Source organism: Culex quinquefasciatus, chromosome 2 (genome assembly GCF_015732765.1).
Source record: "Culex quinquefasciatus strain JHB chromosome 2, VPISU_Cqui_1.0_pri_paternal, whole genome shotgun sequence".
Classification (NCBI taxonomy): Eukaryota; Metazoa; Arthropoda; class Insecta; order Diptera; family Culicidae; genus Culex; species Culex quinquefasciatus.
The window spans coordinates 222,686,845-222,704,199 of NC_051862.1; the positions used below are offsets into that span (position 1 = coordinate 222,686,845).

Sequence of the window (17,355 nt, forward strand, 5' to 3'; positions counted from 1 at the left end):
TTAAAAAGAATTGAATAAAATTATGCAGATTGAAACGATTAAGGCCACTTGCCCCCCAAAACACATATGATACTCTGGCAACACTTACCTCATCCCCTTGGGATCTTGGGCAGATGTTCCATTATTTTCGATCGCGATAGCAATTAGCGATGGTAAATAATAAAGTCCTTGTCGTCATTTTCTGGGCGTCTTCTTCTTCATGTGTGATTCGATACCTTTTTGTTCCCAGTGAGCTGGGAAATACGATATCTTCACCATATCCTGGAGTGCTTGGAGGGCGGAAAATGCTCGCACGGGACTCTTTATCATAATAATGCCCCTGTCGCATGTGAGTTGGTGATTGGATCTGGTGTGGTAGAAAAATTATTTCTTCAAGGCAAAATTTTGTTATTTTGTTATTTTTGGTATTTGGTAATTTTTATGAATTTCGGATTTGGCGAACAATTTTAATGACGTAAATTGATTAACCAAAAAATAATAGAACATCTCTTGCAAAAAAATAAATTAAAATAAAGAAACTAAATATCAATCAGGTAATTTGAGTAAAAAAACATGTGGAGTGGCAACTCACCAACCGGGACCCTACGTTGTGTTTTCTGCGGGAGGATCAGATGGGAGCAACGGGGGCGGAAGCAGGTGGTCCAGCAGTAGCAGCAGCAGGTGCGGGAGCAGCAGCGGTCCGGCGGTAGCAGGTGCAGCAGGAACAGCAGAGCTGTGGCAACAGCAGGTAAGTAGAACACGCGAAGGTAAGTAACAACGCACTTTATTTCTCCAGAAATTAACTAATTTTAATCTTCCTTTTTATTTCAGCACTTCTGTCTTCAAAAGAGGTTGGATTTGGAATGACGACCAAAGTGACGAGACACATTTGGGTGGCTTGCCTCTGACAGCGCAGCGGTGCCAGAATTATGGGGCGAAAAATAATAATGCCGGTTAGCACCAGCTATATTGCGGTGTCGACGGTGCTAACTGTAAAGTACAAAGACCTTTTAAAGAAAGACTGGCTGACGCAACAACATGTTTTCAGGGAATTATTAAACTGTAACTTTCTAAATTCCATATCTCGTAACCCAAAAAGAACACATTGCGATAAAAAGTGGTTCTTGGGTAAATTTTGTTCAGAACACGATGGTGAACACAATTTTTCTTTTTGATATGCGCTCTGGGCGAAAATAAAGCAACCACTTTTAACTTACGTAAAAACACTTTAAACAATTTGTAATCTTCGATTGATTCTGTGGTAGAGGAAATATACCAATTTTCACATAAGCTTTTCCACCTCAGCCGTGCTTGTTTTGATGGTATCAACTGCCCCATAAAATTTGAGCTTAATCAAAAAATGTTGATTTTAATTTTGCACTTTGTTGTGTACGGTTGAATGGCTTCTATTTAGATTTGGGTCAACATTGCAGACAAAACCCATCAAAGTTATTAACTAACATCAGAGTTCTCTCCCACAAAGCAATAAAACAAAACGATCTGGAGCAGCAGGCCATGAATTACGTGGTATCGTGTTGCTCATCTTATCCCAGCAATCAAGTTAAATGCTGGTTAACATCTTGCCCGAAACGGGCTGCTTCGATGGACGAACGTTCATTCGTTTGTTCAGTTCACTGCCAGGATCAGGTACAGTTGTTTGAGCAATAACAATTAAAATTATACTGTAAAGTTTAATGGAGCGATGTTATTTTATACTAACTTTCTCTCGAGAGTCCCCCTCCGGCTGGGTCTGTCTGCCACCGGACCGGAACAGATGTGGCCAAATGATCATCATCGTACAACGCCACTTTCAAGCAAGGTGGATTACATTTTCAAGTGGAACAACTTGATTAGATTTTTGATTTACTCGCCACTCTTGGCAAAGTTTCGCTCGACACACACATGTGTTCCAAAAAGAAAGCCACGTTGCGTACCACGTGTACGTGTTGGTTACGAGCGGAAATAAAATGTCCAAAAATACTACCCCTACTACCTCCCTCAAGGCAGCAGGACGCAACCTGCCGACCTGCCCGACGGGGTTGATCCCAAAAATGTCGCATAAAAAGCGAGGAGAAATGTGCGCACCGCAAATTAAAAGTTATGACGGTTACAAGACAGCATACTAAACAGGGCAGGCCATGGGACCGGATCTGAGTGAGTTGTTTCGCTGCGCCATCGCCGCTTGCTGCGAGCGAAGACGATGCAGATAATTGACATCGTAGTAAGCCGATTGGAACGTTCTTTTTATCAGCAGCGATCTCTTCAGGGTACTCGCCAGGGGTGTCAAACCTCATGAACCTTTGTGAAGAGACTCGTTGGTTGATTTCACGAATTTTAATATTCCTCACCACTGCCTTTAGGCCGCTCATGGTCCTGATGTAATCCGGTAGTGCGTGGGAGCGCCTTTGGTATTGATATGCTAAAATACTTTTTCCGCCATTTTTACGATTTTCCCTCAGCGGGGGCCAGCTTAAGTCGATGTGGTCGCTTACCCCGTAGTGCGTTATTTTGCATTTTTATGGAGCGAACCGAGTTGCTTTTGCTCCCCGAACAGCAAGCCTCAACAGGGGAGATAGTTATCTGTGCGGTTGGTTTATATTTTGCTCCGTCTCCTCGCTGGGAAACCAAATTTATCAACCCAGCAAGCCGTGGAAAAAGCCATTTCGCCTATGCAAATGGCAACCCATGCGAAGATGAAAATCTGACCAACATCATTTGCATAAAAAAAGGAAAAAAAAAACAACTTTTCCACTCGTCTTCAAAGTGGCTGCTTTAAACTCAATTTAAACGAAATCAAAACCACAACACACGAAAAAAACAGTCTCGTTTCAAAGAAAAACATTGCTAAACTACCCACATAATTTGATTGACATATTTGTTAGCAAAGTTATCGAATCGAGAAACCACATTCGGATTGATCCCTTTTTTTCTGGTGCCCTCCCCAACACCCACCCTAAGCAAGCCATGAGCGACGTGAAAAGCCGTGAAAAACAACAACAACACCAGGGGAAATCTATCGCCACCAGCTTGGAACCAGCAGCAGGCCATGGTTGTGTGTCACCCCGGCCCGATCGTCAAGCGATTGTTTGCTTTGATTTGTTTTGTTTGGACTTTTTTTTTTTTCTTGCTCAAAGTTGCAAAAACGAACCCGCTGTTTGATGATAGTCGGTGAAGCGGAAAACAGATGGTGGAGCAAAATGTCAGCCCCCGGAATGGTGGGGCGCCACGTGTGCGTACTTGAGTCGTGGCGAATGGTCACACCACCACGTGTCTGCCCCGCGGGTCATTTGTTGGGCGGTGAGGTACTTTTTCTAACTTTTCAGCTTGACGATCGTACTTTAATAATTTTGATATATTTGTAAAATATTAAAGGCAATGAAAAATTATTAAAAAAACTAACTTAATCCACCTATGTGGTTGGCGCCTTCCTCACTTTTTACCAACATTTGGTGATATGATGGGTTTGGACACCAATTCCATCTATTTCTCAATAAAAAAAATACACAAATGTCACATAAGCGGTCATAACTTGAGACTGAACGTTGCCAGATCTTCAAACCTAACCAACGATGGGTCGGATGATGGATCCGGACGTAGTTTACATACATTTAAGTGAGATCCGGCTTTAAAAAAGTACATCAATATCACTTAAGTGGTCTTATCTCGAGATAGGGTTGCCAGATCTTCAATGTTTTGGACTCATTGGAAAGGTCTTTTGATTACCTAACCAACGATGGGTCAGATGATGAATCCGGACATAGTTTTCATATAGATAAGTGAGATCCGTCATCAAAATTCCAGCACCTGATTCGCAACTCTGACACTTTTTTATACGTAACTTTTGAACTACTTATCGGATCTTCAAACAATTCAATAGTGCAGTATGGGGCACCAAAACAAATCGAATGCAACTTGTTTGACTCAAATCGGATCAGCCAGTGCCGAGAAAACTTGGCAAGAATTTTGAGCACCAAGGGGAATACGCACACACATACACACACACACACAGACATTTGTTCAGTTTTCGATTCTGAGTCGATAGGTATACATGAATATAGGTCTACGAGCTGTTTTTCAAAAGTTCATTTTTCGAGCAGGATTATAGCCTTACCTCAGTGAGGAAGGCAAAAAGTATTCAAAGCAAATCAAATAAAAATCCTTTTTTTCAAATGTAATATTACCTTAAAAAATTAGCTTTTGTGAAAATATGAGCAATTCTCCACAAAATTGGTCGATTTCGTGCATTTTTTATTTTTAGTTTTTTTTTTTATTTGACTCACTTTTGCGGGTCTTTTCTATGCCAAAAGAAGCCATTTTGTGTGATTGGTTCACCCATACAATGCTCCATACAATTTCGACCGCTGTCCATACAAAAATGATTCGTAAATAGATAAAGGAACTTCATATTTTAGAGAAATGTTTTGATTAGTTTGTTGTCTTCGGCAAAGTTGTAGATAATGATAAGGACTATTCATAAAACAAAAGTCATCGGGAAATATTGGCCGCTTTTGGAATTAGCTTCTCTTAATGAAAATTAAATTTCCTCAAATCCATGTTTTTGAATTTCACATTTTTTATTTTTTTTATTTGTTTTTAGAAACAAAAAATCGGTTACATTCAAGTAAATAAAAACATTTGTAATATTCTCTGAACTTTTTATATTAAAAAAATTTTTTAGGCATCCAATATCACGACCTTTTTACATTCCATAGATATTTCCAAAGTCTCTAAACATATTTTATTGGAAAAGTTCAGAAAATTGCACAAATGTTGATGATTTAACATTGAAAATAAAACCGTTAGTTTCCGATACATATTGACACAAATAAAAAACTGAAAAGAAAAGTCTTGAAAATCTTCAAATTTTTGTTTCTTTTTTTTTCTTCGTTGTATTTCAGCAACAAGAGGTCTCAACTCCAAAGCCTCTTAAAAAATTTTATTAAAATTTGTGTAAACGTTTCGAACATTTTTTCAGGAATGAGCAATCATGAATCTTTTTAAAAAATGGAAAACTGGAATACTTCCGTTGAAATCAAACTTTAAGTGGCTATGTCTCAAAATAACGGTGGGCTTTATCAAAAAATCTTTACAGTCTTTAAAAAATCGAGTAAAATTTCTTTTTATCCAAAAACACTAAAAAATTCAATGAATCATAACGTGAAAGTGGCGGTTTGTCTTCTAAAGCTTAATAAAAGTGAAAAAATAAAAATTATGGATTTTGATAACGTTTTTCAAAGTTTTTGCCCTCGCCTCTGGTCATATTTGTGGAAGGGAGCATTTCAATTGGATGTAAGGGCTTACAGATATAAGCTTAATTACATTGCTTATAACTGAAAAAAGAATATTTTTTTCAGTGTGGTAGAAACCAGGATGGTAAATTTGATTACGTAAATATAAAAACGAAATAAATCAAAAAGCTGTCAAAGGCAAACTTATGGAAAATTGGACGAGCTTTCCGGTAAAATTTTTTACGAGACTGAAAAACCAAGTCTGTCATATAGAAATTGCCAAAAACCACAAAAAAAACCCGTTTTTCAACATTTTCATTTTTAAAACCGCTGTATCTCCCAAGGATTGGACATAGGACAATGGTCAATATGGAGACTTTTATGTAAAATTGTCTGGAGAATCGATTCCCACTACCGGTTTTCAAAAATTTTAACGTTTAGACCACTTTTCAAAAAAATAGATTTAGTAAATGATTTTTGTATTTTCTTAGGAGAGACATACCATCCTGCATTTTTCGTCAGTCTTTTGGTTATATTCTAGGCTATTTTCTCAAAAAATTTGAACGATAAAAAATCGTGACATCACCTTTAAATTTAAGTTTAAGACATAAAAATCAAAAAATCTCATAGATGTGGCGTGTATTTTTGTTTCAGTGTATTTTTTCCAGAAAGCCCGTCCAATTTCCTACAAGTTTGTCTGTGACCACTTTTTGATACAACGGCTTCGAGATACAGTAATTTTTAAATTACAAAATACAAAAATATTTAAATACCTCACGCCTTTCTCAAATGTTATTTTCGAGTACTATTGGCTCAATATACACATAAATGGCTTATATAGGCCTAGGATAACATTTCTACAAAGTTTCATTGAAATCGGAGAGGGTCGGGTACAAAAGTACCAGAAAAAATCCTGATTTGAGCTGGAATTGCTCATAAACGTAAAATTAAATGAACAACTCGTTGAAAGCCAAAGGTTCTTTTTTTCCAAAATACACAATAAGATGAATGGACAAAAGTTCTAAAGTAATTTTGGGTGAAAAATAATTAAATATAAAAAAACATTACAGAAGAAGTAAAAATAAAACATATAAAAAAACTCGATCAAGACAAATGGTTCAATTAATAATATTGAAAGAATAAAACAAAAATGTATAATAAGTTTGACTTCTGACTAAACAAAGGAATGCAAGAACTAACAAAAATATTACAGAAACAAGATTTTTTTGATAAGCAAACTATCAACAGCAGTGAAATATTTAACAAAAATAAAAACACAAAAATATTACGAAAATAAGATTAAAAAACATTGAAATATACAATCAGCTTAACATTTTTTGAATCTTGATTTGTTTTCTATGAACTTTTTTTTATAAGGGTTTATTCAAATATTACGTCAACAGATTTTTGGCATTACAGTGACCTTTTTTTTCGTTCGATTTTAAAATATCCACTCAGCCAAAAAAACAGAAAGTAAAAATCCGGATTGTTATGATGTATATCGAATTAACAATGATTTTTTTTTTAATGAAAAGTTCAATTAATAACTTTTCAGCTTTTTTGTTTTCAGTGCTTCTATTTCAAGGGAATCCGTAGAATTATTTCAAGGGATAGTATAGCATAGCATAGCATAGCATAGCATAGCATAACGGGTCTGCACCACGCAGTTGGGGGTGCCACAATGGTCAATTCAATATTCTTAGACAATTTGATTGCTGCCCGGTACAACCAAGAATATCTAAGAACGTAAATTTCCACACTGTGCTCCAAGGCTACGCCCATACAGTCCCGTGGGGATTTCGGAAGGGATGTTTTTGTTGTTCACTAGTGGCAAAAGTGCAGGGAACCCATGCGACTTTTAAAAGTGAACGGAATATATTTGGGAGGTTTGGAATGGGGGTTAGGGGAATTTCATCGGGCCGATGAAAATGGTTGAATGCGTAATGTATTAAATGATTTAAATGATTGTAAGTGTAAATGTGAGTCTGTAGTTTATTATCTAATAAGAATATAGATTTGTAATAATGATAAATAATTAATATAATAAATAGAATAAATATAATAAATATGATAAATATAATAAATACAATCAAGATGATTCCAGGAAGCTATGAAAAAAAGTAATTTAAAATATAAATGCTCCAGATTGGTTCCCATGCTGTCTTAGAATGTTTCGTTAATTTAAGCAATTTGATCATATATGGTATGTTGAGATGGTATGTTACAGGAAAGGAATAGGATAAGGAATAATATGAACTTTTAAATAAATCATATAGTGAGTAGATAAATTTACATGTAGACATTTAATTAAAAATAATTCCAGGAAGTTGCAAAAAATTATAATAATTTAAAAACTAATACTCCAGATGGAAACACGCACCTTTCACATAATTCGACATGAACACGATCACGAATACAGCACAAAAAGAACGCCACAAAAATCCATCTTCCCGGCGCTGCTAGTCACACGATAATCATCCGTAGAATTATTTCAAGGGATAAGCGATTTTTCAGATCATCGCATGTTTTCTAATCAGCAAATTTAACCACTTCGCATAGCACCTCCCAAGCTGTGCCATTAGATCATAACCCGATTCGCCGATTCAATCACTCGTCATCGCTTTCGCGCGAAAAAAAACCACTAGTCAGAAACGAGCTACTAAAATCGCCATAAAACCACGCCAACGACGGCTGAGTAAACAACTTTCTTCTCCAGCGAAGGCCGCACTCTCGCGGAATGTGTTTGCGCATTTTATTACTAGATTTGGCACCGCACAACGGCGAAAAAATCGACAAAAAAGAAGAGGTTTTCGGAAAATTCCAATCAAAGCACGCGTTTCCCAGATCGTTTTGGACTAAATCGGGTGGGCTCAGCTCGTGTTTTACTGCCTCACCGTATCTTTTCCTCTCGAGGGATAAATCTGAATATGATCATCACCATGAATAATAATTCCCCGAGTTGCGGTTCCCATGAAATCGAGAGTTGGGTTTAGAGGCGAAATTTTCAATCAAATCAGAAAGAGTGCTGCTGCGCAACCCCCGGTCTGTATCGGCAGTCGAGGGTTGATTTACAGCGCGCAGTTCAATAAATTCCACCCTCGCAACAGCAAAAAAAGGGGTTAGACAGCATTTTTTTTCAAACTCCCCCTCCAAAAAGATGATAAGTGGTGGTGTTGTTTTGTGGCAAAAGTGGGAAAAGTGGGTAGGTGAAAAATGGCATAAATTTGCATGTTCTCGAAGCGATTAAACCCCGTAATGATGATGTATGATTTGCCCAGCATCCCCCACTAAGCCGTTAATGGCCGTGGGTTATCGTCGTCGTCACCGTTGATTGTTCGTTGCGCGGACACACGAACGGCACAAACAATAATGTTAGTCTACGACGTTGGCTCTAATCGACAACGAAATTAGCTCAAAGTCAGGGCCTATCTGGGACGAGCATAATTCAAACGTGGGTTGGGCTGGGTTTTTGCGATGAAAGGTTATGCAAAGACGCGGGAAGTGAACTGAAGAACTGTGAACTTTAAAGTTTTCGAATTTTCAGAGTTATTCCATCCATCGCAACATTTCAATGTCGAATCTTTAGACAAAGTAAGCTGATAACAGAAGTTTGATTCAGATCATGATTGTTTATAAAATTACCGATATCGATGAAGAATTTAATTGAATATTTTATTTTTGTACAATTTTTTTTTTTTGGTATTTAATCAATATGCATTTTTTTTTAGTGACCGAGCCACATAGCCCAGTGGTAACGCTTCCGCCTCGTAAGCGGTAGATCGGGGTTCAAATCCCGGCTCGGACCAACACAACTGGTGATCTTTTCCCTTCTGGAATCGATTGCTTAGTAAAGGGAAGGTAGTGTATCGTCACAAACTGGACCTTATCACGATACCTTAGGGAGGCGACCTATGGAATGTTAACATTAACCTTAACATGTTAACATTAAGTTGAGAATTAAACTGCCACTGAATCCGCTTTGTAAATGCCGGCCCCGATACTCTTCAAGGGTGTTCCCCTCAGGAACTGGGAAAGATTTACTTTTACTTACATTTTTTTTTAATTCAGCGCTCCAGTATCAAGTTATTTCCACTTAAAGAGATTTGCTAAATAGTTTACAAAATAATATCCAATATACAGGTTGAAATGTATCACCAACATTTGAACCGATTTTCAAAATTAAAATTTTTGAAATGGAGTGGTCTTCTTCAAGCGTTTAATTGTTTTGTTTTTTATGTTTTTCCTAGTTGATATTGATGAAAATTGAAAAAGAAACGCAGTTAAAATTGTGTGTAATTGGAAGCTGTAAATTTTAAAGCCTCTTTATTAAGGTAACCTTAATTTAGACTGAAAAGGTGGTGAATCAACACATTTTTGAAGTTAAAATAAAGTTTTTTTTCAAGATTTCAGCTGAAAAGTTACTCAAAATTTCATATTCAGGATTATGCGATAAGCTGTGAAATTATGTGACTATGCGTGAGAGAGAGAATTCTCTGAGACTTCGGACAACACATATTTTTGCATTTTTAAACTTTGTGTGTACTTTTTGCATGAACAAAGAAGCCATTTTGTATCGTTAGTTCATCCGTATGAGTCTCCATACAATTTTGGGTAACCATTGAAACAAAAAAGCTATGCAAAAATCAAATATATGTATCTGGAGATCTGATTTTATGATCGATTTGGTGCTTAGAACATTTTTGGAAAACAACTAAAATCCAGATTCAATTATCCAAAGTTCGATTATCCGAAGATTAGTATGGGACTTCGGATAATCAAATCACGAACAAAAAAAAATAGTTCATTTTTTATTTTCTTACTTTTTTCAAGAAATTCGAGTTCTACGTTCCAATTTTAGTCAAATTTGAGCAGATTTTTAATATTAAATAACAAAATTCATTTTTTTTTTTTTCAATATTTCACCACCGCCATTTTGGGTGTCATCTTGGATTCAAAAATTCTAAAGCTCTTTACAGTAGTTCAGGGGTCACATTTAAGCTCGACAATCAAAATAAGACAACGAAAAAATTTTTTTTTCTTGATCCGATATCAGAAGTGATTTTTTTCCAAAGCCTTTGGACAATCGAGTCATTTCTGTACCCTCGAAAAAAATAACATTTTTTTTTTAAATTGCGATAAATTGCGCATTATTTTTTTTTTAAATTATCATTTTTGTCAATGGTACAATGTGGTTGAACACCATTATTTAAAAAAAAATCTAATTAAGAAAAACGTTGAAAATTTACGTTTTTGGAATTTCATGAATTAAATCATTTTTTTTTTTTCAAGCCAATAATATACTTAAATATTATAATTAAAAATGATGCGTTTGAACCTTTTCGAATGTTTAAGCTGAATTAAAAAGGAGAATGGGCAAATTTGTATGGGAGCTGGTCCAAGGATGTACACGAACAGGACCAACTTTTTTCGAAAGATCTCGCCGAGACATGAAAAAAAGTATTCCGGACCAACTCTCTAAACCCCGGGGTTCAAAAGTTACATGTTGTTGAAGTTTGAGCATTTTGGGTAAAAATGTACAAAAATCGTATTTTGCTAATTCTAAAATCATTTATAAAATCTCCATTTTATTATGGATTTTGCTCATCTTGACTTCATTCGACGCGTATCAGCAAAAACTATGAATTCTGATATATCTTAGCATGATTGAAACATGATTTCACTTGTTTTTATCCGTTTGAACCGTTTGTGCAAGAGGCATCCCATAGAAACAAGTCGAAATTTCAAGGTTTTGAAAACGGATCCGACCCAGACTACTTCAATGAGTATGGAAGACTTCAGTGCAATGTTGTAACAACTTATTGGGATGGTCTGAGTCATCCGAGAACTCCTTGGAGTTAAGACCGGCGAGTCTACCGCCGTAACAAGCAAGATGTCGGCGGTTTTTGACCACTGATCATACCCGCATGGCTTCAGTGAGTATGGTAGACTACTATGCTGATGTGTTGGAGTGTCCTGGGTTCTCCTAGGACTCCCTGGAGTTAAGATCTGTGGGTCTACTACCGTAACAAGCAAAATGTAGACCGGTTTTGACAACGGAACATACCCGCATAGCTTCAGTGAGTGTGGTAGACTACTTTGCTAATATGTTAGGATATCCTGGGTCATGCAAGGACTCCCTGGAGTTATGATCATGTCTCGGCAAGATCTTTCGAAAAAAGTTGGTCCCGTTCGTGTACATCCTTGGACCAAATTCGCCCATTCTCCTTTAAAAGATATTAAAATCCAAAAGAAGTACTTTTCGAATGCAGTTTTTACATTAAAAAAATAAAGTGAAAATATAAACTCTTATCAACCTTTTTCAAAGAGCTCACGCTTTTGTTATTTAAAAAATTGGCAACACTATTTTTTTTATTTCATTTCAAACATCTTAAAATTCAAATATGTTGATAGCCATTTTGAGGCTACCAAATAGTATGGAGCTACTATGGACGAACATATTATGAACATTATTTCTATAGTCATTGGAAAAGTACAAACAAAGTTTCATCCATATTTTAAAAACATATCATTTTTTTTAAATTTGCTCATATTGAAGAAATTAATTTTTAAAAATATGTTTCCAATGCAAAAATAAACAAACATTGTACATGTTTCATCTTGCATCCCATAATTTTCCTGAGGTTGTGATATTGAAGGTTAATGTTGCTGTTCAAAATCTATGAAAATCAGTTTTCTTTAAAATCCACAAACTGCCAATCTTTGTTTAGGATGTTTTTCTTTTATTTTATTTGCCGTGCATCGATAACACATTTGAAATTATTATTCAACTCAATTTGTAATTCCTATTACCTAAAAGAGAAAGTTTGTCATAACTCTCATATTATTAAATTCTTTGAAATCTTCGGAAAAAAATCAAGCCTTCAGAATTTAAATACCTTGCATTTTTTTTAGTTTATGAATTATATCAAACTTTTTAGTTGTCGTTATTCAAAACCTTTAGAAAAAATCTTCAGCTTTAATTACACAATAGTAGTTTATGCAACAAGTTGCAAAAAGAGTATTTTTTCAGCACGAGTCGTACATTTATCCAACGCGGTTCACCGAGTTGGATCAATACGAAGAATGCTGAAAAAATCAAGTTTTGCAACGAGTTCCATACAACATTTTTTTGCAATTCCAAAAAACACACACTGAGTGAAATTTTATGTCAAACTTTCATGTATTTTGCCAATAAATCGTTTAAATCAAAAAAATGTTGAAAAGTGTTACTTTTCGAAACAACTATTTGATTCTGTTATTATTGGTACAGAAAAGGAGGCTATTTCGTCGTACAATAATGACAGGAAAAGTAAGTAGTTTCACGACGGAATTGCAAAAAAATATATTTGCCATTCATCTACCAAAACATTTAAAAACTTTGAATAAAAAAAAACTAAAAAAAACATTTTTTTTAAATTCCATAAAATCTTTTCCCTCCTCGCCCCACGGATTACTAGCCGGAAACCCGGAAAAGGACCCAAAATTCCACGCGCTTATGTTCCATAATTGAGAAGCTCAAATTTCCCCAGTCCTTCCATCCCTTATCGCGTGCAGGCCTCGCTGCCTTTTACGAGTCCAAAATACCTTCAATCCGCCATCATCACAGTGAGCTTGTTCCGTTGTCCTACCTGGCCTGAGGACCACGCAGCTTAGTCCGCGAGGACCACCCCTTTTTTGGTGGGGGTTTTTATGCGAGGGGCTAATAAAAGTCGTGAACCCTTTTTGCGACACTGACTCGGTGGGGTTGGGGGGGATGGGTTGTAAAAATTTCAACGCGGGTAATTTTGCATCTGGGAGGGAGCGAAAGAAAAGAAAAGAGCGAAAAGAGCTTTCATTTTCCTTCTGGTTTATTGCGGGAGTTGTTTTTAGTGGCTGGGATGTGGATTAAGGTTGGAAGAGGCAAGGTTGGTTGTAAAAACCGAGCAATGGATGTCATGCCGAAAGAACTTCGGTTGGCGAAAGGTTTATGAAGGTGAAGGTGGGGAGGAATTCTGGGCACTTGCCACATTGCCGTCACGGTTGCCCGTTTCGGGACATCTGGATCGTGTGCATTGTGTGCAGTGGAATGGAAATAACTTGGGAAAGGAATTCGATTGCGATAAGGGTTAAGGGCGAATAAATCGATGCATCGTTACGGGCAGGGAAATTCCTTGAGTCGAGGAAAACGCAAATAAACTATTTTGAAACAAAAGAAAAAGTTCAAATTCAAGAAAATTCAGGAAATAATTATTAAGTTGCCATTACCCAGAACAGGGTTGCCAAATATTCAAGCTTGTAGACTAATTGGCCAAAATAAAAATGTCTGATTTTGGCTCGTTGAGCTATAATTTGACCCCAAATGATCTGAAAGTTTGAAACCCAAAATGGTGGCTAATATGGCGGTGATAAAATTTTGAAAAATGCATTCAATAATGTAAAAGGCAATCAGAAATATCAAATAATATGTGGTAGCTAACTTGAATTTTAAATCGGCACAGCAATGCCTTTCCAGACATTCCAATATCAATTAGGACATTCCACCTTGATCTGATTCAGCCCATCACTTAGCTTATTAAATCAGACAGCTAACACCAACCGAGCTTGCACCTCCCCCCACAACCAATCCCAGACAAAACACGAAAAACTCGATCAATAAGCTAATTAACACTGTGACAATTAAACGAAACGAAGGTGGGCGGGTGGGGTGGGTTTGCTATTGATTTAGTGTCCACCCTCGCATCTATCACAATTCCCTCCTCCCTCCCCCAAAACGGGTGGGAAATTTATTAATTATCATTCATTAGTCCCGAAAGCCCAGTCTCACGTGAAAGCTTCACCCTCCTAAGCCCACGCAAAGTTGAAGGGAGTGGGAGAAGGGGGCGAGCTTTTTCAATTAAATTATGCGTGGGACTCTCCGTTGGAACTGTTGGAAACCTGCCCGTAGTGCTCTTGTTAGAAGGACCTGGGCGAAGCATTCTTGGAAGCACGAAGTCTGTGAGTCGGTACGAGGGTTCAAGCTGTCTGGGAGAGAAATTTGAAATTGCCTGTATCCGATAGCAATTTCGGAATTCCTTCGGCGAGGGGCGATCTTAAGTGGAGAGTGCCATTTTGATGAAGGAGGTGTCAAAGTTGCTTGCAGGGGATGCTAGAGTATTACTAAATTACTAATTAACCTTGAAAGAATTTAAGGAAAAATCTCCAGCCTTAACAAAGTTATTGAATTCAACCTCAAAATCAAAAACAAATGCGCAAGTTTAAAAGCTAACCCCACCCGTTCAGGTAATGGAAATTAATGGCACTTTATTAGCACCCATTAACGGGAATGGCCATAAAAACCGTTCCGGGAGTCAAATATTTACTCCCCCTCGAAAAAGGTGAAATCGTTAACTCTTGGACCGTTTCAATGGTCGATTTTGTTTTTGCTGTTGAATTTCTTCGGAAAACCATTCCACCCCACCAGGTCCATTGCCAGTGTTAAAGTACCCCCAGCGACCATTAATCACCGATTGCAGCACAGCTGTTACCTTTTTGGGTGCTCGTCTACCTTGAAAAAAAAAACAACTTCCCTCGCAGTTTTTCATGAATGGATACTGTGCCAAGCAGGTGAGATGGGAGAGGATTATTGCAAATCGTAACGCGCGCCCTTAACGGAATGGACCATTAATTCTGGTTAAATGGTTTCCACATTGATTGATTTTTTTTGGATAATATTTTACCTCACGAGAAACCTTAAATAGAGCCAGCTTTAATGCGTATAAGACTAAATAAAACTTTAAAATTGCGCTTGCAAAAGTATTCTTGAAATTGCATTTCTTCTTGATTTTTTTTTTTGTCGATTGAAACTAAGTTCCTCTCTAAATCTCAACAAAATTTGGAAGCGATTGGACATTGTACAAAGGCCACACAAGGGGTTTACAAAACACTTCAATTCAGGAGGTCTAATCATTTGAAAAAATACATTTTTGTATCATTTCTGCTGAAAAAGAGATGATTTGAAAACTTGCTGATGGTATTTTTGAATCTACAATAAACCACATTGATCAGCTTTTCAATTAAATACATCATTTTGCATTTTAAATTTTGTTGATTTGTAACTTTGCACGGTAATTAAAAAGTGTATTTTTTCGGTTAGTAATCGTTACAATTATATGCAGAAACGGCACAATTACAATTAAATTGATTAAATTACCACAAAAAAAAACTTACACAATGTCTTAACACATTTTTTTACAAAGCGAATTTTTCAATGAGCCCTAACATATGATATGGAGCACGATATCAAATATATCAAATTTTATACGTGTAAAGTAGGCCGTCCCAAAAAAAATTAAAAGTTGTCAAATATTTGGTGCTCACCCCTAGAATGATACATTCGGATGTCAGGAACAATGTTTCCATACAACAAAAAATTCAAAAAAAGGTTTACAACTCGTGCGCTGAGCATGAATGAAAAAAGTGCCTTTTTGTAGTATTTTTCTGAAATACGCTTAACAATCATACTAAAGTCTTTCAAATTTTGTCGCCTTGCGCTTTCTGTACAGACATGGTCCATAAAAGCTTTTGTTTGGGCATGGCAGGGCGTTTTAAGACGAAAAAATTATACTTTTTAGCTGACAATTTTCAAAAATTACTCCCCAAAACAAGCCAAAATGTTATAATTTTTGAAAGAAAACCTAATGTTTTTTTCATGAAATGTTGTTAACAAATGTCGTATTTGAACGAGCAAAATAAAAATATCCAAACTATATGCCTTCCCGTTTGTAATCATAGTAGCCAATGTTGTAAGCTTAAAATCGCTTATTAACTAAGAATTTTGAAAATGTGTCACTTTTTGTTCACTAAAATGCAAATATCTCGGCTTTGTGTGGACAAACATTGAATGTTAAAAAAAGCAAAATGATCACCGTAAAATTTCTTATATGTTTAAAACAGTCAACACTAATGCACAATTTTTTGGCTCGTTTTTGAGATTTAAAAATACATTTTTGCCTTCCTCACTGAGGTAAGGCTATAATCCTGCTCTAAAAATGAACTTTGTATAAAAACGTCGTAGACCCACCTTCATGTATACATATCGACTCAGAATCGAAAACTGAACAAATGTCTGTGTGTATGTGTGTGTGTATGTGTGTGTGTATGTATGTATGTGACCAACAAACTAGCTCATGTTTCTCGGCACTGGCAGAACCGATTTGACCCGAACCTGTTGCATTCGACTTGGTTTAGGGTCCCATAGATCGAGTTTTATACAGATTGAAGTTTCGATAAGTAGTTCAAAAGTTATGTATAAAAATGTGTTTTCACATATATCCAGATCTCGCTTAAATGTATGTAAACTATGTCCGGATCCATCATCCGACCCATCGTTGGTAAGGTTATCAAAAGACCTTTCCAACGAGTCCAAAATATTGAATATCTGGCAACCCTGTCTCGAGATATGGCCACTTAAGTGATATTGATGTACTTTTTTGAAGCCGGATCTCACTTAAATGTATGTAAACTATGTCCGGATCCACCATCCGACCCATTGTTGGTTAGGTTATCAAAATACCTTTCCAACGAGTCTAAAACATTGAAGATCTGGCAACCCTGTCTCGAGATATGGCCACTTAAGTGATATTGATGTACTTTTTTGAAGCCGGATCTCACTTAAATGTATGTAAATTATGTCCGGATCCACCATCCCACCCAACGTTGGTTAGGTGATCAAAAGACCTTTCCAACGAGTCCAAAACATTGAATATCTGGCAACCCTGTCTCGAGATATGGCCACTTAAGTGATATTGATGTACTTTTTTGAAGCCGGATCTCACTTAAATGTATGTAAACTATGTCCGGATCCACCATCCGACCCATTGTTGGTTAGGTTATCAAAATACCTTTCCAACGAGTCTAAAACATTGAAGATCTGGCAACCCTGTCTCGAGATATGCCCACTTAAGTGATATTGATGTACTTTTTTGAAGCCGGAACTCAACTAAATGTATGTAAACAAAGTCCGGATCCACCATCCGACCTATTGTTGGTTAACTTATCAAAAGACCTTTCCAGTGAGTCCAAAACATTGGAGATCTGGCAACCCTGTCTCGAGATATGGCCACTTAAGTGATATTGATGTACTTTTTTGAAGCCGGATCTCACCTAAATGTATGTAAACTATGTCCGGATC

General features: G+C 36.6%; 1 protein-coding gene across 1 annotated transcript in view; it reads right to left on the reverse strand.

Annotated features, from left to right (window-relative positions):
• LOC6033593 (beta-1,3-galactosyltransferase 5) overlaps window positions 1-17,355 on the reverse strand; it is a 61,971-nt gene that overhangs the window by 13,706 nt on the left and 30,910 nt on the right. Inside the window, exon 3 of the mRNA XM_038251103.1 lies at window positions 587-712. Coding sequence (XP_038107031.1) covers window positions 587-712 — 126 coding nt within the window. The remainder of the gene's footprint in view (window positions 1-586; window positions 713-17,355) is intronic.